This window comes from Ornithodoros turicata, chromosome 4 (assembly GCF_037126465.1).
Source record: "Ornithodoros turicata isolate Travis chromosome 4, ASM3712646v1, whole genome shotgun sequence".
Lineage (NCBI taxonomy): Eukaryota > Metazoa > Arthropoda > Arachnida > Ixodida > Argasidae > Ornithodoros > Ornithodoros turicata.
Window position 1 is genome coordinate 14444543 of NC_088204.1, and position 27200 is coordinate 14471742.

The window sequence follows — 27200 nt, forward strand, 5'->3', positions numbered from 1 at the left end:
CACCGCGAAGTTGGCGAGGGCCCCCATTGGCCCGCACGTCGAAGTTCACGTGGGTTAGCAGACGACGGAACCTGAAGACGAGCGACCAGCCGACCACGATGCCCCTAGCGTGATCCAAACGGTTAAAACCGCTAGATTCCCGGCACTCATGTTCGGGTGGCAACGGTCACGTGATCCAGCGCGGGCGCCGACTTATCAATTTCCGAGTGCTAGGCCGTGTTGCCACGAAATGACCACCCGAATTCGCTATTGGCTCACCTACAGCGCGCGCGCGTGGTCTTCATATGCACACCCTCCACGAACTCCTTCAGAGAGCCCGAATGTTGCTGACGTCACTGCCCGTCCGTGACGTAGTTGGTACCCCGCAAGTAGCGCCGCACCGTGTCCGTAGAAGACGAATTTTCAGTATGACATGAGATCTCGCGGTTGCTCCTCACGCTGATGGTACGACACGCCAGGAGAACGGGCCGGGTCCTCAAGGTTGCGCCACACAGCCCACGGCTGTTTCTCTTTTCCTTTTTTTAGGGAGTTTTTGTAAATTGAATACGCAGTGACAAAATCACCCCACAACGAAACTATTGCGCGTTGTAGCTTCCGACAGACTGCTTGAAGAGTGAAGGAGGGTTTCGAGCAACGCTATGTGTCACTTCCTTGCTCCTTGAAAGGGGCAGTGAGGTGGATACCATAATTTTACAGCGACAGCTGTACGACGGTGGTTCCATAAGTTTCCGGCCCGACCAACTTTTAATAGTCATAGAGACGAAACAAGTGTATCACTTTTCGACATAGTCACCCTTAACTTCGATGCACTTTCGACACCTTTCAACCAGCATTCTTATACATACCCATAGTTCGAAGCTTTGTTCGCAAAATGCTGGAAAACTGCCACTTGCACCTCACTATCGGTTTGAAATCTCCGTCCTCTGAGATCCGTCTTCAAGCTTGAGAACAGGAAGTATAGTCACTCGGTGCCAAGTCTGGACTGTAGGGTGGGTGGTGGATTTCTTCGAAGCCGCACTCCTTCAGCGCAGCCTTGGCAACAGAAGCCGTGTGGACAGGGGCATTGTCTTGGAACAACCGGACACCTCGACTCAACCTGCCGCGCCTCTTTTCCTTGATGGCGTCTCGCAGTCGGTGCAGGAACGAAGCATAATAAGTCGCATTCACTGTGGTGTTCCTCTCTTTGAAGTCGATGAGGAGGATCCCGTGACAATCCCAAAATATTGTTGCCATGATCTTCTTTGTGGATTGTGTGACTTTGGCTTTTCTTGGGGGTGCTTCTCCTGGTTTGCGCCATTCCATCGACTCCTTTTTCAAAGGGGATCATAGTAGAGCACCATAGTCCCTTCTCCTTCAATATTTCGTCTTCGTTCTCTTGACAGAGCTCCAAAACCTCTTTGGCACAGACGACGCGCTGTTCTTTTGAACTGACGAGAGAAGTCGTGGCACCCATCTCGCACTGACCTTTTTCATGTGAAGGCCATCGCCGATGATGCGAAAAACGGTTGTGTTGGAAAGCCCCAGCCTTTCTGAGATTTCCTTCACCTTTAGACGCCTGTCGCCCAGCACTTCCTCCTCGACAAGAGACAAATTTTCTTGTGCCACCACTTCCACTGATCGACCATCGCGTGGATCATCTTCAATGGACTCTCGCCCCAGTCGAAACCGCTTAGCCCAGTCTTTTACCGTTGTGTACGACGGAGAGGCTTCCTTGTACACGTTGTCCAGCCGCGCTTTAATATCGTTAGGCGAAAGTCCCTCTTTTGTCAAGAATTTTATCACAGCGCGGTACTCGATTTTTTCCGTTTTAATTGAAGAATGCATCCTGGCTGTTTGAAATGCCGCTCTCCAACTGACAAAAGCATGGAGAGGGATGAGGGTGGTGCTCCGGCCCTCCAACAGATGGCGCCACGCGTCCTTAATCGCATTTTCAAATTCGCGCGCATTTTCTACCTCGGGAAAAAAAACTGTGGGCGCCGCGTGTCAAAGATATCGCGGCCGGATGAGTCACGCAAGAGAACTGCGAAGGTGGCGTGATACGACGTCGGGCACCACGCCAGGTGTGGTGATGCAGGTGGCGGGGAGTGGAAAGCATGAGACGCCAGACCTTTCGCCAGGATGGCTCCACCGAGCAAGGTTCTTGTCTTGTGTACTTGCAATACGAACACGTCAAGAAAAGATTGTAAAGATTCCTAAACAACGGAACGTGGTTAGAGTTGCCCACAATGCGTAGCGACAGAGCTGTCGCTGTATTTCAGCTGCGAGTACCGAGGGTAGCACAGGTATTGGAATTTTTTTTGACTGCGGTGTGTCCTGCAATAAGGTGTTGTCACATGATGTCAAACAAGCGCGTTTGGCCGCCATGGTCGTGGTCACTTTTTCGGCGCAGCTGCCTATTATTAGATTATCTAGCATTTGCTCGACAACGAAGCCTTGAATGGTGTTTTGAAATCGGGTCGCCTCAGTACCCTTTTTTTAAACCCCGAAAGCACTTCGTCATTGTCATTCTCGCATCTTCTTTTATGAGAACTATGGTTGTCGCATTGAAAAATAGCGCAGTTTGTCATCTTTCAATGCCACTAGCACGAAAAGTGACCACGAGTGGGAGGGGCTTACGAGCATGCACGTCACAAGTGACGTAGGTGAAAACTCCCTATACATAAAATGAGCTCCTGCAAAAGAACGACGACGGCAGGTGACCTGCGGGGCGCACGCAAGGCCTCTGTTCCGCACCCCTTTCAAAGACCATACAAGTGACCGAGGGAAAAAGGAGGGTACCTCGTGACGTAAGCAATCCCCCTGATAGGGCCAATCATGTGACTCGTGACGTAGGCTGGCGCAGCGGAAGCGGTATAAGCGCGTGAGCAGAGAAAGAAAGAAGGAAAGAGATAAGGCGTGGGGAGCTGCAGACGTCGAGGCGATTGGGCCCTCTCTCTCAGAGTGTTTTTGTAGATTGGTGTGCGCACAGATAATACACCGCACAGCAAAAATATTTTACGTGGTGGCTCCTGATGGAGCAGCTCAACGAATGAAACGGGGTTTTGAGCCATGTAACGTGCCACGTCCTGCTCCTTTAGTGTCAATACATGACTCATACTGTGTTCTTGCAAAACAATGTCCATGTAATGTGGCACGTCCATAAAATTGATTTCCAATTTTGCAAAATAAGAAACCATGATATAAGATGAGAAAACATAAGCAGCTGAGCAATTGGGCTCCCGTCTGACAACATTGTTGCTTCATGAGTGACTCCAAGATAGCTCTAAAAAGAGAGAGCCATCCTGCAATATAGAACGAGAGGAAGTCTGCACTGCTGCTAGGAGAAAAACATTCTGGTGACAAACCTTCTCCTTCGCAACATCGGAACGGAATAATTTGCCTGCAGCCGGGCGAGGCTTCGCTCCATCACTTCGGGCCCGGCCGGTAAATTCATGCCCGCGCAGTGTTCTAGTACATACTACTGTGTACTCTTCATGACCCATTATGATTGTGTGTCAGCAGGGATTTTCCCAGCACCCCTCCCCCTGCACCACCAAACGCCTTACAGCTCCCCCAAAACACCTGCAAAAAAGAAAAAGGCACAAAAATCTAGCAGATAGAGGTGTCACACCACCTCACAAGAATCCAAGCACCCCCTCCGATGAAAATCCTGGATGAATCCCCGATGCATTTTCTGACTGTACAAAAGTGCCTTTCTTGTAACAGTCTATAATCACTCAACATGCTACTCCACTGTCTTTCAAATTTAGTCTTCAATACCAATTTCTTTCCCTTTGGAGCCTACAGTGCTTATTCTCTTTCAATTAGCAAAAATGCTCTAGAGTTTCCGACTGGAATAAGCGTGAGAATGAAAATATTCATGATCGCAGAGGGTTAATCATGGTGCAGTTTATTGTTTGTGATACAAGATGGCATCCTGGTACACTTCACCTGGATAAAAATGGCTGCAACACTTTATTTCAACACTATTTCACAGAAAACTATAAAAATGTGGTGGCAAGTTTTTTTTTAGTCAACAATGAAACACTGATGAGGCAACTCGTACTACTGAAAGATACATGTAATTCAAACCAACAATTACATTGCCTTCTAAGTACTTTGCTGCAAACATGAGCCGATGTGTCCTCTTTCATGGAAGTATACTGTACACAAGATGACATCATTGCCTCGGGAGCAAAATGACTGCTTTAAAATATTCCTCTTACGGGTGCCGACCACGGCTTTACATTAACATCACTGCCATCCAGGTGACCGTGCATTCTGGAGGCAACAACTTATCTGTTTTTCCACTCTTTAAATACAAAATCAGACACCAGAGGCAATAGCGCAATCACTTCCCAGCTACCCCTCCTAACTCTTCTTGTCTCGCTTTCATTCTGTTGATGAAGGCCTGACCTTTGCTTTTGCGGAAGCTTTCGTACGGGTCGTTCAGGCTGATTCCGATGCCCTTGTACATGTCTTGTCTGTCGCGGACGTCGCCGGCATGAATGGGATCTTGAATGCCCTGCTCAGCAGCTCCGAGACCTGCTCCTCCCCAGCCTGCACAGTTTGTTTGTCAGCCACTTGCATTCCGGACATCCTTCTACACAAGCACAGCTGAACATCGATGAAACTAATTTGGTCTGGCCTTTGAGTACGTTCTGTGGGAATGGGGTAGAGTATCGCCCCCCGACGATGAAACTCCCCATTCATCGTCTCAAAATAAAGTTGTTGTTGTTCTAAGTGATAGATATAATTTAATTATCCCTAACGTAAAAACCCGAAACTGGGGGACAAAAAACGACAACACAGATAAGGTCTCAACAACCTCGAGACCTTGTCTGTGTTGTTATGTTTTTTCCTCCAGTCTCGGGTTTTGAAGTTATGGATCTATACCACCAGCTTGCTTGCTACCTCTCTATCCTCCCGTAATTAAATTATTTTGCGTTGCCAAACCTCATATTTCCCCATGTACAGTTGCCAGCTTATTTTTCAGAGTTCTCGCAGAAGACTCGTCAAAATTCCCTGGCAGCTAAAATTTTTAGTCAAAGGCTGGAATTCAATTTTCTTTGAAAGCCTATATTCAAATTGTCAAAGTGGCTTCAAAGTGCTGTCAACATATGTCTGCTCCGCGGCACAAATGCAAGACAACGCATCCAGTAAATTTCTGCGAATGTATACATATCCTGCTCATGCTAAAGCTGACTTACCAAAAACACTGACATCACGAAGTACCAATAAGAACTCTCAGCACACTGCATATGCCTTCTTACGAAAAGAGCACCTACGGAATATCCTGTTCATGAGTCTTGCAGAATGCTTCAAATGGAGAATAGTTTTAGAATGTTTGCAAGTAATTTGATCTTTAATCCATTTATCATGCTAAAAAATATTCAAAGGGACCATCGCATCCAGAGACGTGTGCATGAGACCAATACCATAATGTTTGTCACCACTTCGCAGTCTATCCGGCCAAGTTTCTCTTCCGAAAACAGCTTACATACTAAATAAACGACTTTTAAGGTTCGCACTCCTTCTGGAGCTAAGGAAGCCCCAGCGATAGTAACACCGTGCTGACGCAAGCCATGCACACGAATGGGAGCACATCGCAGGCGATTCTCTGCGAGGTCGTCTGCTTCGCGTTCGTATTACACTATACTAAGTAAAAAGTCCTCGGTAAATACGCCAACTTTCACTTACCAGTGTCAGTTCTGACCACGACCTACTAGATTAAAACGACCATGTCATGGGCACCCCTTCCCAGCGCCACATTTAGAAGCTAGAGTTGGCGCTACTCATCAGCCTCGGTTATTGCTTCCTCAGCTTCTACAATACTTTGTACTTCAGCTTACCTTCGTATTTTTGTACAAGCGGTGGATGTCCTACGGAAGACGTTTCGTTCTAAAGTTGATTATCATCATCATTCTACGCATTTTCATAGGAGCTGTTGCTGTCGTCTGCTACGGTAGTCGTATGTCCGCTTCTGCACGTTCAAAATTTAAATTTCCATTGTCCAATCAATGTAGATCTCGCGGGCCGATGAGTAGGGCCCCCTAGCGGATCGTGCAGATGGGCTCCTCGTAGGGGTTGCCGATTATGACATGACGTCGTCAATAATCTAGTAGGTCGTAGTTCTGACGCATTCATGTTGCGTGGAACACGGTGTTACGCTCCTGACTGTACGAACACGTCTGACGCTAACCAGAAACAACATTCCACAAGCCACGTGCGGACGCTGTCCCTCCCGCTCACCAGTTGGTCGCCACAGGCCCTAGGCGTCGTCGGTGATGAACGAGGAGTAAAATGGCACTACAGTTTTGGAATCGACCGCGACAGATGCGAAAGTCCCTATTAAGCTATCAGCCATAATTCCCTTGCACTTGATTGTGCAATGTGTAATAGCATTGCTGTTTTGTTAGGCGTCTGACATAGCAGCTCTATCAATGCTACGGAAAGATACTGTCAGCACAATATTTTGCTGCGCAGAGGCTCAACTAGAGATTAAAAATTTCAGGAAATTTTTAACTGATGGGAAAAACTTTCCTTTCAGGTCTTCCTTTTTTAAGAAAAATCTAAAAATAAAAAGCACTAAATATTCAGTTTGGCAGGACTTACGTTCATCAGCGAACATTAGAGAACAAATCATAGTGTAATGTAATTAATTATAAATATATATATTATTTGTCTAGCACACAAATACGAAATATAATGCATTTAGGAGAATACGAGTACAAGGAGAACCATGTGGAGAATTCCCGGTAACTTAGAGTTACTGTAATGGAAGAACAGCTTTCTCAGACTTTCTTTTGAGGGAAACATAGAAAAATATATGGGGATAAACTAACTTTTCATTGTTCAGCGACTAGAGTTCATAAGAGTATGAGTGTTTACTATACAAATAAAAGGTGGAATATGTTTTATTTGGTCTAACACAAAATGCAAAATATAGGGTCTGGCAGACCAACTCATGTTGAAAGCATAAGTGAAATAGTTGACTAGAATGACTAAATAGTCAATTTTGGTCTCGTTTATGCATTCATATCTTGCCAAAGCATCACATTTTCTATTTTCATAATTTAAAATTTTGGGGAATTTTTTTTTTTGATGCCAACAAAAAATGAATTTTTTTTTACAAGTGTTCAGTTCTTTTTTTCCAAGCGTCACATCTCTAGGCTCAAACAGTCAACTCTAGGCTCAACAGTACTGTACATGGTATGAAAACACAACGCAGCAACGGACGAAGACAGAGATATCACAACAATACAACTGGGTACTCTCAACTAACATTTTTTTTTAATGGCAACGCATTTTTAAATAATCGAGAGTACACAGTTGTATTGTTGTGATCCTTCTGTCCTCGTCCGTTGCTGCGTTGTGTTTCCATACCATGATATACCTACTACCCCACTTTAGAACCTTAGTGTACTGTACATACCCATTCTCCTCAGGAGCTGGTGTCCCTTATTTGACTCATCCAGCCTCGAAAGGGTAGGATCACCACCGTATGATGAACCACTGCATGCAGAAAATCATAGAAATTAGCTAATGTCCCAATTTACCAGGTCTCGCAGCACTGTTGATGAATAACTCTTCTTACAAAAATGACGGCGGAGTGGGACTGCGCTCAGGAGAGCGTTTCCGCACAACTGGCGATCCTGGTGACCTCGATCGTGATCGAGATGAAGATGACCTACGATGACGGTGGCGATGCGGTGGTGGTGATCTGGAATCTGACCGAGTTGGACTGCGGCTTCGACTTTTCTTTTTGGACTTCCTTCTTTCCCTTTCGAAATCCTCCTCCTCTTTTATGACAGGCGGTGGGCTATACAAAAACACAATATGTTTTACAATGCAAGTATTTAAATCCAAATGGTTTAAAAATTGTTGTAAGATTTGAAACATTTATTCCACACATTAGAAACATTCTTAAAAAAATGAGTAATGATCCTTTCTCAACATCTCTAGGTTTAGTTACAGAATTTGACTACTTTAACTACTATTAGATATGCAAAATATGTCTGTTTAATTATCATACTGAAGGAATTGCAATACAGTGGGACATATTTTTATTTCTTCTGATACTGACATGAAATAAAAATAATCAATACTGCAAAATATTTGAGGGAGCCTACACTTATTGTGTAAGTCATGGGCACTGCGGAAATAAAGCTGTGCATCATTGATGGGGATCTCTCGACTGACGGATATCCTGGGCCCAGTTACACAAACACTGAGGAAATTCCTCGGTGCCATCCTCAGTAGTAGTGATGCACCAATTCACACCAATAAGCAAATCCGCAGCTGCAGTTGTCTCTGGAGTAGTGACTCAGTGCACTTCGAGTGGGAGGGTCCACCGTACTATTCGATCCATAATAACTTAAACTTGTTAGCCCACCCATACGCTTGCCCTCGAGACATGCATGACAAACCGTACTTCCTTATCCTTCGACGGCAAATTTCCCGCAGTCTCACATGTTCCAGAGTGAGATATTCAACGACAGAACGTGGCTCGGCACTCAAGGTGTCTGCAATTTATGTTCCTCTGCTCTCGTTCACACATCCAAAGGAGTGGCCATCTCTAATGGCTTCTTCATGCTGCATTGCGGCAGAGTGGCCTGATCTACTAGATGTTCCAACACTGGCATACTTCAAGGAGCACCATACCACATAACCATTGCAGCTCTACTGAGCCTTCACTGTTTATTTATGCATTTGCTGTTTTCGCATGAATTAGCATCATATGAAGAGTAAAAATGCTCTATTACAGTTTGAAATTTTGAACATTCATACGCTATTGGTATCAATTACGCCATTTCTCACCTTTTGCTTTCTCTGTAACGCCTTCTTTGTGGTAGGGGTTCATCTCGCACTGGAGACCTACGATTGTCTTCATTTCTGTCTGGGGACTCCTCTTCAGAGTTTCCTTCTGAGTCATGGGATGATCTCTTCTTTGTGTGCTGACTCTTTGCCTTGAAGAACTCATAGAGACCAAGCTGCTCCCAGCCCTCACTGCCAAAATGAATTGTGAACATTACGGAAGTGGATGGGAAAACAGAAACAGATACAATTGTCAGACGAATTTTTGGGACTTGTGGGTGGTACAAAACCATAGTTCTCACTGAATTTCGGAACAAGAATTCACGGGACTTTCAAGTACGTTATAAGCCTCGGTTGTCATTTTTCCCGGGGATGTACAAGACTGTTTATCGCTGGAACTTCAACATTCCACAAAAATACTTTTAAGCTATATACCGGGTGTTTCAGTTAAATCCCCGGGCTAAATAATTCGCGAACCGGTGCACCAATCGAATAACATTCTTTTTTACAAGTATCTGTCCAATACCGCCTACAAGATGTGCACCGCGTGAATGAGCGGGAGGCGCTCATTATTTCAATAAAAATTCAAATGAGTTTCGTGAAAAAAGCTAACTTCTAAAGCAGGGCGCTGTCTGCATTAAAATGGGTACTACCCCTTGTGGGACCTTCAGTGGACACCTTTTAGAGAAAAATCTGCCACTGAAGCCGGGCATTTCTTGCAGTAATTAATTGGTTTTGGTTTACGTATTTTTGTCGCGGCGAAGCGCAAAAGGACGTAATTCATTGGTGGACAAGGGAGTGGAAGAGCGTCCTTTTGCGCTTCACTGCGACCAGCCGTGACAAAAATATGTAAACCGAAACCAATTTATTACTGAAACAAATGACCGGCTTTGGTTGCAGATTTTTCCCTAAAAGCAATCTACTGAAGGTCCCAGAAGGGGTAGTACCCATTTTAATGCCGACGGCGCCCTGCTTTAGAAGTTAGCTTTTTTCACGAAACTCATTTGAGTTTTTTATTTAAATAATGAGCGCCTCCCGCTCATTCACGCGGTGCGCATCTTGTAGGCGGTATTGGACAGATACTCGTAAAAAAGAAAGTTATTCGATTGGTGCACCGGTTTGCGAATTATTTAGCCCGGGGATTTAACTGAAACACGCAGTATACCGTATTAACTCACATAATGTGTGCACTTTTTCTCCCCCAAAAAAAGTCTGAAAAGTTTGGGGTGCCCAAAATTACGCGGGAACGTTCGTTACGATATTGAAACGCCGCAAAATTTCAAAATTTTAGTATTCCAGCCATATAGGCTCTCGGTAGAGCCGATATTGACGTTATCATTGCATTGCGCAAGAGCGAAAGAAGTACCCAAGTACCAAGCAACCGCCAATGGTCGGGAGGCAAAACGCCGGCCTACTACCGCTCCTATACTGGTGAAATACGTCTAGACGCTGGTGGAAGACGCCGCAAGTCGCAGTTTACAGCCGAAAGCACGCTATGTTCGCCAACTTTGTCATGTTGTGCTCTAAGGTTTGTCAAAGCGTGTTTGTCCAGCGTTTGTTTCCGCGTTTTTGTCGTGAGTGGCGGTGTCGTCCATCCCATCAGTGAACCATCATCCGAAAGTGTGCTGAAATCAAACAAATGCACCGTAATATAACTTCGGTAGCACTGACAGCGGCGAAAAGCAATCGCCACGCTCACTGAGACGTGCGTGCCAGATACCTGCGCGCAAAAATGTGGGTGCGCAAATTACGTAATTTTTTGTTTTCTTGTCATTTTTAGTGCTAAACTAGGGGTGCGCAAATTATGTGATGGTGCAGAATATGCAAGTAAATACGGTATATGTATCACATGACAGAATACATGGGGATTGTGTGATAGTGACCCGTGAAACGTGAATGAGCACTCCTGAATGTTTAAGATCATGGAATAGGAAGGAAGGCTGATGAACACAACAAAGGGAGCCATTCATTTCTTGCACTTATTCGAGGGTTTCAGACCAGTGGGAACCATTAAAACCAGTTCACGTTATTGAACAGTCACAACCTTCAGATAAAAGGAAAAACTATTCAGTTTTGTTCTAAGATTTAATGCACACACACTATATCTACGGTCCAACTTTTTAGGGTTAAACACGATTCCCTCGATCATTCCCTCCCGAATCAGTTTAGGACTGATTCGGGTTACAACCGATTCCTCCCCGAATTCCCGTCACATATCAGGTTGTACCATGTATCACATGCACTATTTACTAGCCATTTATACGAATGTGTGATGCAGATATCATTTGAGAGCAACAATAAGTGTGCGAAGCACATTTGATGTTACAAGTGTGGTGCTGGTCCCTATAAATCGCGAGGTATGTATGTTTGGCCAGTAGATGCACTTTAACCGCAGGCAGCCTGCTGGAAAGAAAGTAAAATACAGTGCAACCGCATTATTTCGAAATCTCTTAATTCGAACTGGCGCCCGGGTCCTGGGGAAAGCCACGTGCATTTCAATGGGGTTAAACGCCCAGTAATTTGAACCTATGAATGTGTGCACCGGTTTATTCGAGCAATCCGCAGGGCGTGCTCGCCACCCGACTCCGCATCGGCTCCGAAACACCGGGCTCGCGCTGGCGTGTCAGGGACACCTTTACTCATTAAGTGCTAAGTTTACTTATTACTTATAAGTCTGTTTCTCATAAAAGCGATATTTCTGAAAGGAACAAATCACCGTAACGGTGCGCGCAAACGTGACTGCTGTGGAACGATGACACTTACTCGTAGTCGGCAAAGCAAGCAAGCCTTGCTGTCTTGAAGGGATCAAGAATTCCTGTTGACTAGTACATAGCCACGAAAAAGGCGGTTCGATATGTTGATTTGATATTTTCCCAAACTGGGTTGTCGAGGTTCGTGACTGGGTTGGGCTTAAGAGGCCATACCAGTCGGGGAGCAACTCCGATTCACGATTTTCCCGATTCTAGATGGCGCCACGCTCGCCGTCCTTATCACGCCGTTCGCCTCCGACTCCCGAAATAATCCCCATTGTGCATGGTTGACCTCGCAAGTTTAAGGCGGCCCGCACCCTCTGCGCTGTTTGTCGAGAGGTAAAGTGTCGGACTTTGACACGAAAGGTGTGCAGTTCGATTCGAGACATTCACGTCTTTTTGCTTGTCTCCTATTGCTATATGAGTACTTTGTTATTTTTATTTTGTTGTTGTTTGTTGTTGTGCTTGTTGTCTGTACTGACTGATATTATGTAATTTTTAGTTGCTCTTCGTATTGTTTTACTAGTGCATACTTAGTGTATGCCGACGTATAGGTGTGATCGGATAGTATGGATGGCAATATGGGCACACACACAGATGGTATTATAAACGAATGTTGCCAGCAGTGAGTCTGAGCACAAGGCGATTGCCAATTAAGAAATCAGGAAATGGCCAAGGAAAGGTAACCTCATATGCTATCAAAGCTCGCCCGAGATGTCGGTATCACGGAGGCTCTCAACTGGATGTACTGTAAATTAGGCTATAAACACAGAGCGCTTACAATGCCAGTCAGGAAAATCTAGTGCTCAAAACAGTATTCCCTTTTTCTTTTTTTTTCTGCACACGCTTACACGCAATTTACCTTGATAATAACTCTATTATTCATGCAAAAATGACATTTTGGTATGTATATTTCTGGTAAGTAAGCATTATCAAATATTTGACTTCATTTACAGGGCGTTGGTGCAAAATACTTTTCAAAATTTTCATCGCAGAATAGACTTCTTTACCAGAAAACTACAGTAATCCTTTCCCCCATGTTCCCTCTCCTTTTTCTTTCACATCGGCTCAGAAAAATGATGTCGGTCGACAACCCCCAGTGACAGAAGACTCCCTTCTTCTCGCCTTGGTGTGCCACTTTGCAAAACCGTACAAAGAACATGAAGGGCGATAAAGGCTTCGGGTCGACCCAACCAAGGAAGATACGGAAAGGTCGAGCGGCGAGACCTCGCAGCGGGAGTCGCGATATTCCCAACATATACTTTTTTTTCTGGACGCCAAGAGGAACGATTCGACAAAAAATAAAAGGGCACACAATAGAAAAATATTAACAATGGTCACCTGACAACATAACAGGTTCTTGTTTGAGTGTTGCAAAAAGTGCAGCTCGGTCTCCTTATCATGTGGGACAGGAAAATCACTATTCTTGTAGGGCAACACAGATGCAATTACAAAACTGACGTTTCCAGAGATGAATATGAGCGCTAGTTGCCAAATGAAGGAATGGTCACGGAGAAGCCGTTTCATATATTCAAAGCTCGCCCGAGATGCCGGATTTTCCTCCCCGGAAAAAATGTCCCCGGGAAGAAACATCCCCAGAAAAAAAATGTCCCCTAGAGAAATGTCCTCCGCAAGAACGAAAGCAGCTTGATCGAACGCGGGACATTTGGTCGAAAGCCAATTGATCGAACACCGTTTGATCGAAACGGCAGCGGTCGTTTGATTTTTTATTGGTTCGTTTGAAGCAGATACATACTCTAAACAAGATTGAACTAAAGTTTTATATGGCTGTTAATACAATATCTTTATTTTATACTATGGCGAAATTTCCTTCTTAGCATTCAGACTTCGAGTGCCTTTCGTGCACATATCACTATCCCATTTAGCGTGAACCACATGGCCCGAAAAGCGTCCGAATTCTTTCCGAACCGAATTCGGGACCGGACTTTTTTCGGGGAACAGAATTTCTTGCCGAAGTCGCCCCGATCTGACCAAGCCAGATTTCTCCTCCGAAATGGGAAGTGACGCCAACCGAAAAAGGAGAAGCATCCAATGGCTATTCAGCCGGAAGGAGAACCATAGCAACGATGACGTAGCAGTCGGGTCGACTGTTGCCGTGTGTGCGATTTCTACTTCTATGAATACAGGGATTATCTCATTGAGCTGGATTGTTGAAAGGCGATGTTCCCCAAGGCCAGAAGTCTTCGGCCGAAATTTGGGGTGCATTTCGGTAGCACGCGGTGATGCACAGAAAAAGTTCGGTCCCGATTTCGGTTCGGCCAGTTTTCGGCCAGTTTTTCGTGCCATGCCCAGAAGAAGCACAGACTATTGGCTGCTCCCAACTTGAAGACATTTTGTTGTTGTTGTCGTTGGTTGGTTACATAAATAAATAACAAGGGGAGGTTGAATTCGCGCAAGCGAATTCTGCTACCCCCCCAAAAAAAGAAGAAAAAATAAAGAAACCATACGATCGTACGATCGTGAAGACATTTTCTTTGGTATGTGTCCCACTGGTTCGCGGGATACAACAACAACTTTATTTCAGGATGATGGGTAGGGAGTTCATCTCCGGGGGATTGAAGTAATGGGTCCCGTTACAATTTCGCGGGATACTTCCACATTGTTCTATTCAATTTTATTTTATTTTCAGATGGGAGAGAGTAAAAAGCCAGAAGGCTGTGCTGTTCGTGAATGACAAAGGTCTGCAAATAACCAGTGGGGTCTTTAGCTGAAAAAAAAAGAAGCAAGAAACAAACAAACAAAAAAGGAGAGGACACTGATTGCCTGCTCCATATGTTCGAGTCAAAAGTTACAGAAAAAGAGGTGCTAAGGACACGCTGCGAGCTTCGAACTCCCTTCGAAGAAACATCTTTCGAACAAACGGCGTCGATCAACCGGCTTGCGATCAAACGGCTTTCGACCAAACGGCGTTCGATCAAATGCTGTTATGCTGTTTATGATGTTTCTTACTCATGTTTGTACTGTTATCAATTACTTTTCTTCAAATAACAGCTTAGGATTTCGGAATATAATTTCGGTTATAATGTGATCGGTGTGTTTTTCATCTTCGCTGGCTAATCTATTTGCGACCACCAAATGCTATGCATTCCAGTTATTTGATTTCTAATACAATAGCCACAAAACTTTTTCATAATCAACATCATCCCATTCAGTGGTCATTCACTGGAGTGCTCACCCCGTGTCTCTTTGGCCTTTCCATTTTCAGCCTTCTTATTTTCGGCCTTCTGATAGTTCGACGTTATGATTTTCGGCCTTTTGATAGGCTCAATACTTACACTCAGTCAGCCTAAATAAATGCATTGCATTTAGCAACAGCTATTTAGAAAAAAAAAAAAGAAATAAGAAAAGGAGAAGGGAAGCTCCTAAATCTCTTTGAACTCCGTCTTTATGTACGTGAGGAGGTCTCGGAGCACAAATTACGTCTCATAATGAACTGATTATTACCCGGAAACTTCAGTACTATATTGTTAGACACTCCTTGGTTTTCACAGGGTACTTCACATTACACCAGACCTTTCGTTACTAGTTTCGTCACTAGTTCAGTTGAGAATCCCCAGTGACCCGGAGTTGCTTATCTTCCTCAGAAGGCTTCCCTTTGTTTGCGGTGCAAAGAACGACGGGTACAGGTTTTGGGTCATCCAACGCGCAACCAGCAAGAAGTGTCGAAAGATGGAAAATCCAGGGAACCGGTATCGAAAAATTGGCCATATCTCAAAATAACGTGATCGAAGTCGCCGTTGAAAAATAAACAACATGAACATGAAAATACAAACACCGACCTAACGTGCTGTTCCGTCGCGTCCGCCCCGCTAAGCCTAAGAGCCAAAAATGTGGATCTCGTTCGCTAAAATGACTTGGACAGATAGCGAAATTTGATGCATGATGTAAAACCCCGAGACTAGGCAACACGAAGGGACAGACACAAACACGAAGTCTCAAAAACACCTGTTCGTGTCTGTCCCTTCGTGCTCCCTAGTCTCGGGGTTTGACATCATGCATCATCTTCAGCAGCTCGCTTGCTTCCTAGCCATTTTTTCATCGGAATTTGTTGAGTTTGTGTGGTAAATAGTGATGTCGGACTTTTAAACATGGCATATCACCGTTCGAAGCAATCGAGCATTGTCATTGGTTTTCCTTTTTTCGCGAACGTGAATTTGGGTTCCGGAAAAGACGGTTGCCCATTGCGTGGGCGGAAATAATTGTGCAGCAGTCGCTTGATCGATTTTTCTTATTGGTTCACGTGGAGCGTTGACGAAAAAAGAAAATAATAAGATAAACATAAAAATAAATCGATCAATAAAAGAAAGAGAAGAACAAAGAGAGCTGCAGTTCTAAATGCAGTTATCCTGAGGAACATTTATCTGTGTGTAATCCGCTTGATCGCTGTTTCAACATTACGAACATTACAGGGCAGTCCTGTTGAACGTCACTGGAATGTTTGTAAGGTCGGCCTTCCACTAATCGTAAATACGACAGATTCTCGTTAGCCTTATGAGACAGTTGACTGAGTAAGCACAAACCCGAAACGTCAAAATCGGGCAAATTGATGTTTCATGTGAAGCTAATAAACTCATCTCAATTCTCTATACGCGCACCGAAAAAAGAAGACGGTTGTTGGTCTCTGGTTGTTGGCGACAATGCCTCAGGCTCAGGCAATAATCCCTTTACGAGCAGCTAAGTAAGCTTTTGTTCTGGTCTCCAAGGTCATGCCCTAAGTCAGCGGTCCGGGAAAGTAAAGAGGACAGAGGAGCCAACAGGACGGTCAGGTGCGCACGCTTGCTCGGCGGAAGGATACGATCCGCGCGGTTTTGCTGTCGCGCCACCAGATGGCAACACAGAATGACGCCGTTCACGGGGCTTTGAGTGGGCGATTTTGCGTACTCACGTTTCATGCTTTTTTATAAAAACTATAAGTGGTAGACATATAAATTTGATGTCTATCGATTCCTGAAATAATTCCAGAGAGAGTAATGGAAAAGTTTTTTTTCGAAATGGCTATAGAAGTTTAATAAAACCTTTTCAAAGAGGGAGGAGAAAAATTGTGTATTTTTTTCGCATTCGTGACGTCGCCGTAAAATACATACGACATATATGAGAAATCCTGTAGCGTAATTCTCTTCATCTCGTCTTCCTCTTTATGATGAAAGCACCCGCGTCAAAATCTGCGCGGCGGTTACCGAGAGAAAGCATAAAAACTGTTCCATAGGAAATACATTGGGACGGAGAGCTGGTATGCCCTCTTAACGTCGCAAACGACGGTCATTGAGGCGCGGCTGAAGAAAGCAACGCAAGCTCGTACAAGATTATTTTGTATCCCGAGCTGTTTTAATGCTTGTCCGTAAATAAATATGCTGGAAAGAAACAGCCGGTGGCGCTACTCGTCGGGCCAGTTATTGCTTCCTCAATTTCTACAGCACTCTGTACTGTAGCTCACCTTAGTATTTTTGTACAAGCGGCGGATGTTCCACGAGAGACGCTTCCTTCTAAAGTTCATCATCATCATCATCATCATCATCACCACCACCATTCTATGCGTTTTCATAGGAACTGTTGCTGTCGTATGCTACGGTAATCGTGCGTCCGCTTCTGCACGTTCAAAATTAAAATTTCCATTGTCCAATCAAGACTCAGATTTTGCAGGCCGATGAGTAGCACCCCTAGCAGATCGTGCGGATGGGCTCTTCATTGGGTTTGCTGATTATAACATGGTCGCCATAATCTAGTAGGGCGTGGTTAGAACAAGAAAACAAAATGGAACCAACCTGTTACGGGGCCTCTCATGACTTGGAGGAGCATAGAACATTTCCACTGCATTAAGCAAAGCGTCACTTGGGGGCGCCGGAGGGGGCAGGCGGATATCTTTAGGGTCCATTGGCTTGTAATCACAGTCACCGAGCTGAAAAGGTAAATGCCAACGCTCTTTAAAGCCACAATATTGGTATCCTTTGGGTAGTGACTCCCACCATGCATCACACATATTGCAAAAAAGAGTAATTTTTTTTTTTTTGCAAATGTGCAAAATTAAAATCCTGTGAAATGTTGGTAGCAATGATAACAAAATGCCAGCAACGTTTTAAACTGCTGAACACTGGTTCCACTAAACTGATCAGTAGAGCGGAGATAAATATCACTAAAAGCTCCTGAAATATGCCCATGCAACTATGCAGCGAAAATCTTCTAAATACATATGAAGTAAAAATCCTGAATATATGTAATGTTTGGCGTTGCGCTTGGTATGAAAGCAATGCATCGAATGCCTATGTGACAAAGTTTGAGCACTTTATTAGGGATCGTACAGTAAAATAAAGCCGCCTTCATTCTGAAACACACAACAAAGAATACGTGCACCACAGATATAAATCATGCAGTTGAGGGCTTTGCTTTCAACACTGCATTACAGTGCAGATTAAAATGTGAACACCACCCGTCTTTGTAATGGTAAAGTGGCAAAAGTCAAGTACGGCCCATCGGCCTTGCACGCAGTGAAGGGTGGCGCGGTCAGGGTATGGGCTGAACCCTGCACCTTACCCCACCGAAACATCAAACATATTTGATTCTGACCAGAATTTCCGCGAAAGAGGACCCGAAGCCTTCTTGAAACCAACAAAATCTTCCATGAAAGAAGAAGTAATATGCTCTTGCACCTGGCTATCCGAACATATGGCAAAGTATGCACTATGCATGCATTTTGATGCGAAATATGCCATAACATGCAAAACACGCATTTGTATGCACCATAGAGCCCTTCTCATCGGTCCCAAGCCAAGACCAAGAGTGTTTTTTCATTGTCCAGATACGAAACCATATCCAGAAAATAAATAAAATAAAATAAAACAAAAACATGCATTGGCATGAAAAATCCACGCTCTACTGATCATTTCATTCGTTCTATGTTCTGTTCCTGTACACTGGTACCGGAAATGCCTGCTTTCATGAGCCCGGCACATATGTCACTATCTTGGGCTTGGAGTTCTGTGTAGGCCTATACGAGCCAGATGGCGTGTATGGGCTTTATCATGTAGTGGCGCTTGTGGAATGGCTGGCGGACACCGAAGACGATGCGCGAGAGCACGGCCTCAGTGATTCTTCTGGCTGATTCGTCTGGAAGCACAGCTTCCACCATGAACTGATTGGCTATCTCACACCACACCTCCGCAAAGGCCAGCTTTTGGAAGAGCTCCGTGGTTCAACAGCCACAGGCACGTACCGCAAAATATTCCCCAAATGTGCCTTCATCCAAATTCGCAGATTATTAAAACCGCAAAGTTGACCGACTTGAACAACGAAAACAAGTGACATACCTTCACAAGTGGTACAATGAGTCCAGCAGGCAGGTCAAAGTAGGGCACAGTGGGTATCAAGCACTCAGACATGTCGCCTTGCATGAACCCTGGTGGCGGCTTGGTAATATCTGGAAGCCCCATTCCAGGGCTGGGCCCAGGTCCAGGTCCAGGTCCTGAATAGAAATCTTTGACCCCATTTACAACTAAGCTTATAGCATTTCCAGTGTCTGAGAGCCTCAGCAAGTTCAGGGCACCCCACAATCTCAAATGCAACAATTTTGTAAGATAATTTGATAAATTACATCAAACATAATAATGTTTTAAGAATTTCTGAGCGGGAGAGTGAGCTATTAAAACTTGCTGAAGCCCTCAACTTCAGCTGTATTACTCTTTGGACAGACTCGGAGCACAGTGATCACGTGATTTTTGTGGCAGCACTAGAGGAGCATTAACTTTGCTGATAAAAGAAGTACTATTTCTCAATTATTACTGAAGATGTTTGTTTTGATTGGACATATATATCTGTTTTATAAAAAAGAAGCTGCGAGAGCTGTTGTATTTTGTTAATTAATGACATAGAATTCATTAAATTAAATTAAGTCACCAAAGTAATTCCACGCCCAAAACTTCATGGACCTCTCCACTGGAGAGGGGCCCCCCTAAATTTTTCCCGCATTTGTACTAGGATACGCAGGAAAGATCATGACGGCTTGAACATCGTTTATGGCGCTCAGTTTTCAGATATCGGTGATGAATAGGATTTTAATGAAGTCTCGTTCCATTTAACATGTAAAACGTCACACACTAGTGCGTCCATTACCAGGCTTATCAGGTTGGATCATTCGAGGCTCCTCGGACAGATCACTGATATAGTCTCTTGTTTCATTAAACTTGCTGTCTTTAAGAGAGAAAGAGAGAGAGAGAGGGAGGAGAAGAAGAGAAACATTCGAGCACAAAAAGAGCATGCATCAAGTAGATTCAATCCTCACCCATGTCGTAGTCGTCATAGTAGTCATCTCGAGGGTCATAGTCAAAATCTAAAAGGTGGAAAAATAAAAATCTTTATAGTGGAGCTGTTCAAATAGCAAAATTTCCAAACTGAATTCGAATATTTGCAAGAAGCCCAATTTGAATAGGTTTTTCAAATATCCCACTTTGGAAAAAAAATTATAACTTTGTGCCCGTTAGGAGAACTGCTGCTCCTAACGGATAAGCCCTCAGCTTTTCAGTCTGAATAGAATATCATAAGGAGATGAAGTCCCTCTACTTGTCCCTATTGGAATATGCTGGGATGTGCATCCTCAAGTTTGCTTGCGTTTGCACTCACTATACATTTTACAAACTGCAAATATTTCCCTTTGGTACTGTGTACATCTCTGGAGGTTATGAATATGTACATTTATTGGGACCACTAACATACAATGGGACCAGGGATGGATTTAGGTGGAGAGTCAGGATGTCCTGATCCCCCTCCCCTCAATTTCCTGTCGTTACACAGAGTTTCAATAGACCTTGGTAATGTAATGCTGTTCAATGCAGGAATCAAAGCTTTTCAATAAGCCCTTTTCAAGCTCTTTTCAATAAGCACAAATCAAAGAAAAGCTGAGGGATTTCCTGGCCTTTTCAATAAGCAACCTCAAAGAAAAGGAAGCAAGTGTCACGTTACAACGAATATGGTATAACCGTTATTACTGCACCAGTCACCTTGCAATGTTACCCAAGCCCTTGTAATGCAGACAGCTTTGTAAGGCTTCAGATTTCAAGTTCTCTCAACTTATGAGCATCCCTTTGTAAGTTCAGTGTGTGCAGCACTTACCATGCATAGGATGCCGTGGAGGCCCTCCACACCCATACCCTGGGGGCCCACCGTGGGGCGACATGTAATCGGGTGGCGGTGGACCATGCCTTCCAAAGCCCCCAGGAGGATGGGGTCCATACATTTGAGACTGATTGTACCCTGATGGACCATTCCCCATGTATGGGGGTCCCCCCATTCCAGGATGGCGACCCATCGGGGGCCCTCCGTGGTATGGCCCCGCATCCATGTTCGGCCCACGACCTCCATAGCCTCCATGATTTGGATGCCCCATACCTGAGGAAGCATAGTTATTCGATTAATGGCTCGTAGCGTAATGTTTGTGACTCTTTGTATCTGCATAATTTACACTGCGCACATTGAAATCATCAGGTCTGTCATTACTAGGGCCCGGAAATTCAGGCACTAAAAACGACGGAAATAGGCAGGCACTTAAGGCGCCCAAAATACCAAACTAGGCAATAAAAAGCAAAAAAATAGGCACGTTAACCTTGTACGCTCTTTGGCTTTTGTTGGTGTTCCAGAATGCTCCATAAAGGAAAACCTGCTCGTTTAAAGGCTATGGTCCCATACAAGCCTTGACGTTTGGGACATGAATGCTGAGGCAGCCGGGAAACACGATCTATTGAATAATACTTTTAGTTTTCCGGCCTCGAAGATCTTGAAAGGCACAGAGAGGCCAAATCTTTGGATCAAATTTACCTCCCAAAAAAAAGAACAAAAGGCGCAAACATGCAGTAACAAAAGGAAAATACAGCACTCAGCACGAGCCTGAAAGCCCCACTTACACTTACACCTCTAAAAAAAAGCTCTTATGGCGTCTAAAAAGGTTAGGAAAATGCTACAATTCAATAGAGTCGATAAAAAGTCAGGCAACCCAAAAAATGTCGTATTTAGGCGTTTCTAGGCATTTATAGGTAAATGCCTAAAAATCCGGGCCCTAGTCATTACACATGTAATAGTGAGGAGAATGATGAAGGAGGAGGGGTCTGAAGACAATAAGCGGATAAGGGAGACTCCGCCCTTATGTTTTAGACAGAGTACTTCCATAAATTCTTTCACAGTATGGGTAGACGTTTTTGTCATTACATACTTCAACATGCTCTGCTACAACATACAGTGCCTATTACAGCACCTTAATAATAATTAAAAAAAACACTAAAGGAGTGGTTTTGCTATTCATAAGCGTGGAAATTTGAGCAAGTTGATGACAAGCAATTGAACAGCCGAAGAGTGCACACAGGAGACCAGAGCGCCGAACCAAAACGTTTTTCGGCTTGTTTCAGGTTTGGCCATAAAGGTTCGGTTCCGGTTCAGCTCCGGAGTTAATATATATCGGTTTGATTAACCGGTTCAGAGGCTGTAAACCAGTTCGGAACTATTTCCAGGTTCTAATATGCTACAAAATTATAGGTAGCAATTAAAAATGATAGAAGATCTCTTAGTTACGTTTTTTTTATGCATTTATTTCTGTTTTTCGACCAACAGGACCCCCTTTCATTTCTTTCCCGAGCAACGTGCCGCCAATCTAGGCAGGCAGACTGCTCAAATCCCCACATCACCCCCCCACCACACACCAACCCGAGCCGGTAACCGAAGTTTTTAGATCGGTTCGGTTCCGGTTCAGCTCCAAGATGGCGCTAGTAATTACGGTTCAGTTCCGGTTCAGTTCCAGCTAAAAATTCCCATTAATTCCGGTTTTCGGTTCCAGTTCGGTTCGACGCTCTGCGGGAGACACACGCGAACGAGACAGCGAATACAGTCGAGCCTGTTTATAATGGTATTGACGGGAACGCGAAATCTGATCGTTATATCAGAGTATCGTCAGAAACGAGCTTTCGAGAAATTGCCGCTCAGGTTCGCGTGAACGAAGTAGATCGCCACAAGTACAACGCCGCTGAATATGCGCGTTTCTTGGGAGCACTTAAGCATTTTATCTAGTTTGAAATTGTCGCAGCTGTGCGTCGAAAGCTTTTGATAACATAACCGCCGATATCGTGTGAGGCGCCGCACCTTTTGAGATCGACGACCTCATCCCTTGCTCGTCATCCAATGCCGGAGTCATCATCATTCTCACGATCGGGACTGCAAGGTCCACCAGAATGCGCCTCCGCCACGGGTAATACGTGTTTGGGTGGTGACACGCAACTGTCTGCCAATACACGTTTTCGAAGCCGCGGTACTTCACAACACGGTTTTGCACCAGTACGAAACCCGTAGAGTGCATGTAACTTCAGGTCGAGCCACACGTCGTCAAAAGCGTCTCGGAACCGCGGACACCATTGTAGCAAGCACGCAGCAAAAGAAGAGAAAAAGCTTGAAGACGAGAGAAATGTGTAGAGGGAGCAACCTCCTCTACTTCTCGCGAGCTCCTTCTGCCCTTTCGAAGTCGCGTGCCTTGCAACGCACGCGTCTAATCCCCGGCAGTCATGCACGGATAAACGCACTGCGTTTACACTTTAGCGGGCACGGAGGCGAAGGCTCTTGAAAATGCCCATGTAATTTGTTTTCAGTGAAATGGTGCGATCTTGCTTTCTAATTTTCACGCGTTTTACCGGCTGCTGGGAGAATTCCGATCGCTATATGCGAGCAAGCGCTTTCGCGGCGATCGTTATATCAATGTTTTGTTTACATGTAGTTCAATGGGAGAGCTGACGGGAACCAACATTTCGATCGCAATGTCGGAGTTATCGTTCTATCGAAGATTGTAATAAACGGGCTCGACTGTACTCTCTGTACTGTCACCTGTACCCACACTTCCGTTGTCCAATTTATTGCTCTCATTTACCTCCCATCATGTCACGTGGTGGCATATCACGAGGTGGAATGTCGTGCATGTCGTGCATGTCATGCATGTCATGCATTCCTCCATGCATGTTATGAGGTGCCCGTTGGTCATCAGGAGGCATATGACCATCTCTCATTGGCAACGGGCCATCTCCACCAGGTTGTCTATGCTGCTGTGCTTCAGAATCGTTATTCCCAACCGCTTCTGCCATAACAGAGTCTTGTGCCTGCTGAACTGCATTGGGAGCTGGAGTAGTACCCGCCCCTGGCTGTGCTTGTTGACTGGGGTTAACTTGCGGTGGCACTGTAGCTTGTGGAGTGGACACCTGTGGGGCAGGGGTTCCTGGCTGTTGGGCTACTGGTGGTGGCTGCTGTAGGCCAGTTTGTAGCATTGCTGGTGGCATCTGCATCAGCTGCAGAGCGGAGTACATAACTTTGCATGCTTATGGTATGCTATGGAAGACGACATTTCTTCAGTCTTAATAAGTGTCTCGTGTGGTTCGTGGGGTGTGCTAAATTGGATCCGTCCGCAAATAGACACAGTGATATGCTCGAACGTGTACAAAGGTTATCCGCTAGATTCATTTACTCAAAATACAAATATTCAGACTGAGCCACACCTATTTCTCTCCCAGAATGCATGTGAGATATATCGTCACAAGTGCTCTTTCTTTCGTACATTTGAGCGTATGGGAGGTCGGTTAGAGTTTTAGCGATCTGTGTGCAGGGTGACAGGCAAATTTTCTCTTCAATGTGAACTAAATTCACTTGCAGAACAGCTTCTGGCATTCCTTTTGCTAAAATTTCAGTCTTCAGCCTCAACATTTCTCAAGGCCAGCAGGAGCAGCGTGCGCTCGTACTCGGTTACTGCGCTGCAAAGCCTATGTCGTGAGTATGGTGCAGAAAAAAAAAAAAATAAATTCTCGAGTTTACCGAAAATAACCTCCCTAATTTTTTCTCCACGCATAAATGAGGAGTTTGTCTACAGTTCTGTGTGAAGCTCATTCTTCTAGCTTGTTATCGCCATTTCAATTTTGCACCTCGAAAGGTGCACTTTTTAAGGATTTCCGCGATTTTACAAATTTTTTACAACACCTATATCCTTGAGAAGAGGGTTACAATTTTTTTCCCATATACTAATCCTGAGGACCTTCATAACGGTAAACTTTAGTTTCGGTAGATGCTGTGGTTGTTTTTGTAAAAAATGTCAAAGCTTGGCAAAATTTGAAGTGTTTCCCAGAATTCCCCAATTCCCAATTTTTGCGATAGACTATTAAGACTCGGTTAGTAGGTGGCACTATCCTCTAGAAAATACGTCTCAATTTGGAACTTCTTCCGTTCTGTCGAATCCTCACAGCACGCTTCCACAGGGGGCACGGTTTTTGCTCGAAGAGCAAATTTTAGAGCTCCCAGCGTTGAAACGCAACACTATTTGAGGTTAATATTTCGGATTTGGCATACAGGTACCACCACAATGAACTCAGATTTTTTTCATGACAATCGGAGATGGTTGAGCAGCATCTCTGGATCACTTGGCGTGGAATGACCCACCTGTGTTTGACCCTACTTGTGACGAAAATAATGGTCATAGTCATAAGCGAAAGTCGTCACGGTCATAAGTGAATTGTCGCATTAACAGGGTGGATTTCCATGGCGGTAAAACAGTTCCGAAGAAAAATGATCATAAGACCAGCATGTCGGACTATCGGCGGTCATACCAACAAGGGGACACTGTACAGTTAGAGCGTGAAGTTTTCGAGAAATATTTTTTCTAAACTCAGAGCGTAAAAATCAGGTAAATAAACATGCGCTCGGAATTCATGCGAATTAGAGTGGAAAAACTTCCAGTATGCTAAATTGGCTTAGAAATCGGGCTCAGTTACCCAAACAAACTGTGCTGATTTGGTACAAACTGTGATGTATAACTGCATTTCCTGCCAAACAAGTTAGTGTGCATTCCTACGTACTTCTCAGTGAGGGCAATTTGCAGGGTAAAAATCTGGTTTCACCCTAAACAGGCAACCTTCAGTTCGGGGTGCAAATTCAGGGAAGAATCGGGTTAAACCCTAAAACTTCAGGCTCTATGTACAGGTAGCCGTTTTCCATTAGGTTAATTCTTTTCCAGTTTTACCCAAAACCGATAGTGTGACAATTTTGCACATAGAGGGAAACTAATGGTACACTCTTTAAATTTATGTCAAAAGATAGGGAAATTACGAACTACTCGTCCAGTATTACAGAATAAAAGCAACTACTATATACACATAGCGTTCTAGCCTATGGATATTCACAACATGGCATTCCCACAAGTCACTCACTCCAAGTTGCAGAGCTTGAATCCTTGTTGTCAAATGAGTCACAAAATCTTGGTGCTGTTTCTGCAGTTGGACGTATTTTGCCTGAACCCCTGCAGTGACCGCTGTGATCACAGATGCATGTTCCGTAATGAGGCTTGCCTGATGGAGACAGAGAAAAGACATGTGGGTAAGGGGCACCGGGAGCACGCACAACACTTCCAGTGCACGGAAGCAACTGATGGCGTGCGTGTTACGCAGCGTGCGCGGCCAGAAATTGGAAGTGCTCCCACTGCCAAGTGAATAGAAGACAATTTGAGTGAGAGAAACATTGCAGTGCAGGAAAAGGTATTTTCACTCACTATGTACCGCTATAAATTGAAAATCCAAATAAAAAATATGTGTCAGTATGTATGCAAGCCATGCCCACACAGTAAGATATACTTTAGCAGCTGGAGGAAAGAGATGACATACTTGGTAGTTGGCAATGGAGATGGCAGGGTTCTTCAGTTGCTGTACGAAGTGAAGAGAAATGTCAGTTACCTCTTTTACTTGCAAGGCAGACACACAAGGTTGACTTTCTCACTTGCAGCAGAAAACTCTTCAAAACGAAGAAGTCAATATGGCAAAAATCTTTACAACAAGGTCCAAGTGACCCAACAATTGTTTTTCTTGTATGGTGAAACTAAGCTATGCATTTTTGAGCTGTGGCTGCGATTTGGGCTCCTTTGTAACTCCAGTGCTATGGTTTGCCTTTGCCTGTGACCATTCTGTATATTCACATACTCATCTGCAGTGCCCTAAAGGACCACTAGAAACATGAAATACCAACTGCCCTTCCTCTAGCTTTGTTCAGTCATATGTGCATTCCTTGTCCACATATTTTCAGCTACACAGTATTATGATATTGCTCTGGATGAAGTGAGAACATGCAAGTTGGCTTATGGGTATGTAGCAACTATAAGCTATCAATTTATCAACTACGCATAACAATTTTATTTTATTCTGCGTCCTACTCAGTATGCTGGGAGCAGGGGGCAGATCCAGGATTTTTCTGAGGGGGCATCGGGACATCCATACCCCCCCCCCCCCCCCAGATTTGCCCTCGGTTAAGTGGTCACTGTGGTGTTTTGACTGACGGTGTTTTATGGTTTGATAGTAGGTATTTTTTTTTATTCGTACCCTGTCTTATAAAATGTACTGTGTGTCTGGCCCGACAGTGGTCCAATCCCCTTTTAAAATAAATATGTGAGAAAAAATACAAAGCACTGCCACTGTCCACCCACTTAACGCTCTCAATGAATCACAGGTAGTGATAAAGTCTGAATGTGACAAGAGAAACCACCAAGTTGACACTTCAGGAAACACGATTCGGTACCATGAACTTGGCACTTACTTCGAGGACAGGTGGTTCGAAGTACTTGTTAGTCTCCCATAGCTTTAGCAACTGGAA

At 44.4% G+C, this 27200-nt stretch overlaps 1 protein-coding gene across 2 annotated transcripts in view; it reads right to left on the reverse strand.

Annotated features, from left to right (window-relative positions):
* Positions 1 to 3872: 3872 nt before the first annotated feature.
* Positions 3873 to 27200, reverse strand: part of LOC135391141 (calcium homeostasis endoplasmic reticulum protein-like) — a 29305-nt gene continuing 5977 nt past the window's right edge. Inside the window, exons 8-20 of one of the 2 annotated variants that reach the window (XM_064621250.1) lie at positions 27144 to 27194; positions 26222 to 26260; positions 25772 to 25909; positions 23455 to 23866; positions 20667 to 20942; positions 19840 to 19887; positions 19671 to 19748; positions 18869 to 19035; positions 17330 to 17463; positions 8800 to 8988; positions 7577 to 7801; positions 7415 to 7494; positions 3873 to 4539 (exon numbers count right to left, since the gene is read on the reverse strand). In XM_064621250.1, the coding sequence (XP_064477320.1) occupies positions 4331 to 4539; positions 7415 to 7494; positions 7577 to 7801; positions 8800 to 8988; positions 17330 to 17463; positions 18869 to 19035; positions 19671 to 19748; positions 19840 to 19887; positions 20667 to 20942; positions 23455 to 23866; positions 25772 to 25909; positions 26222 to 26260; positions 27144 to 27194 (2046 nt within the window). In that variant the 3' untranslated portion in view covers positions 3873 to 4330. The remainder of the gene's footprint in view (positions 4540 to 7414; positions 7495 to 7576; positions 7802 to 8799; positions 8989 to 17329; positions 17464 to 18868; positions 19036 to 19670; positions 19749 to 19839; positions 19888 to 20666; positions 20943 to 23454; positions 23867 to 25771; positions 25910 to 26221; positions 26261 to 27143; positions 27195 to 27200) is intronic. The other variant, XM_064621251.1, reaches the window with a different exon arrangement.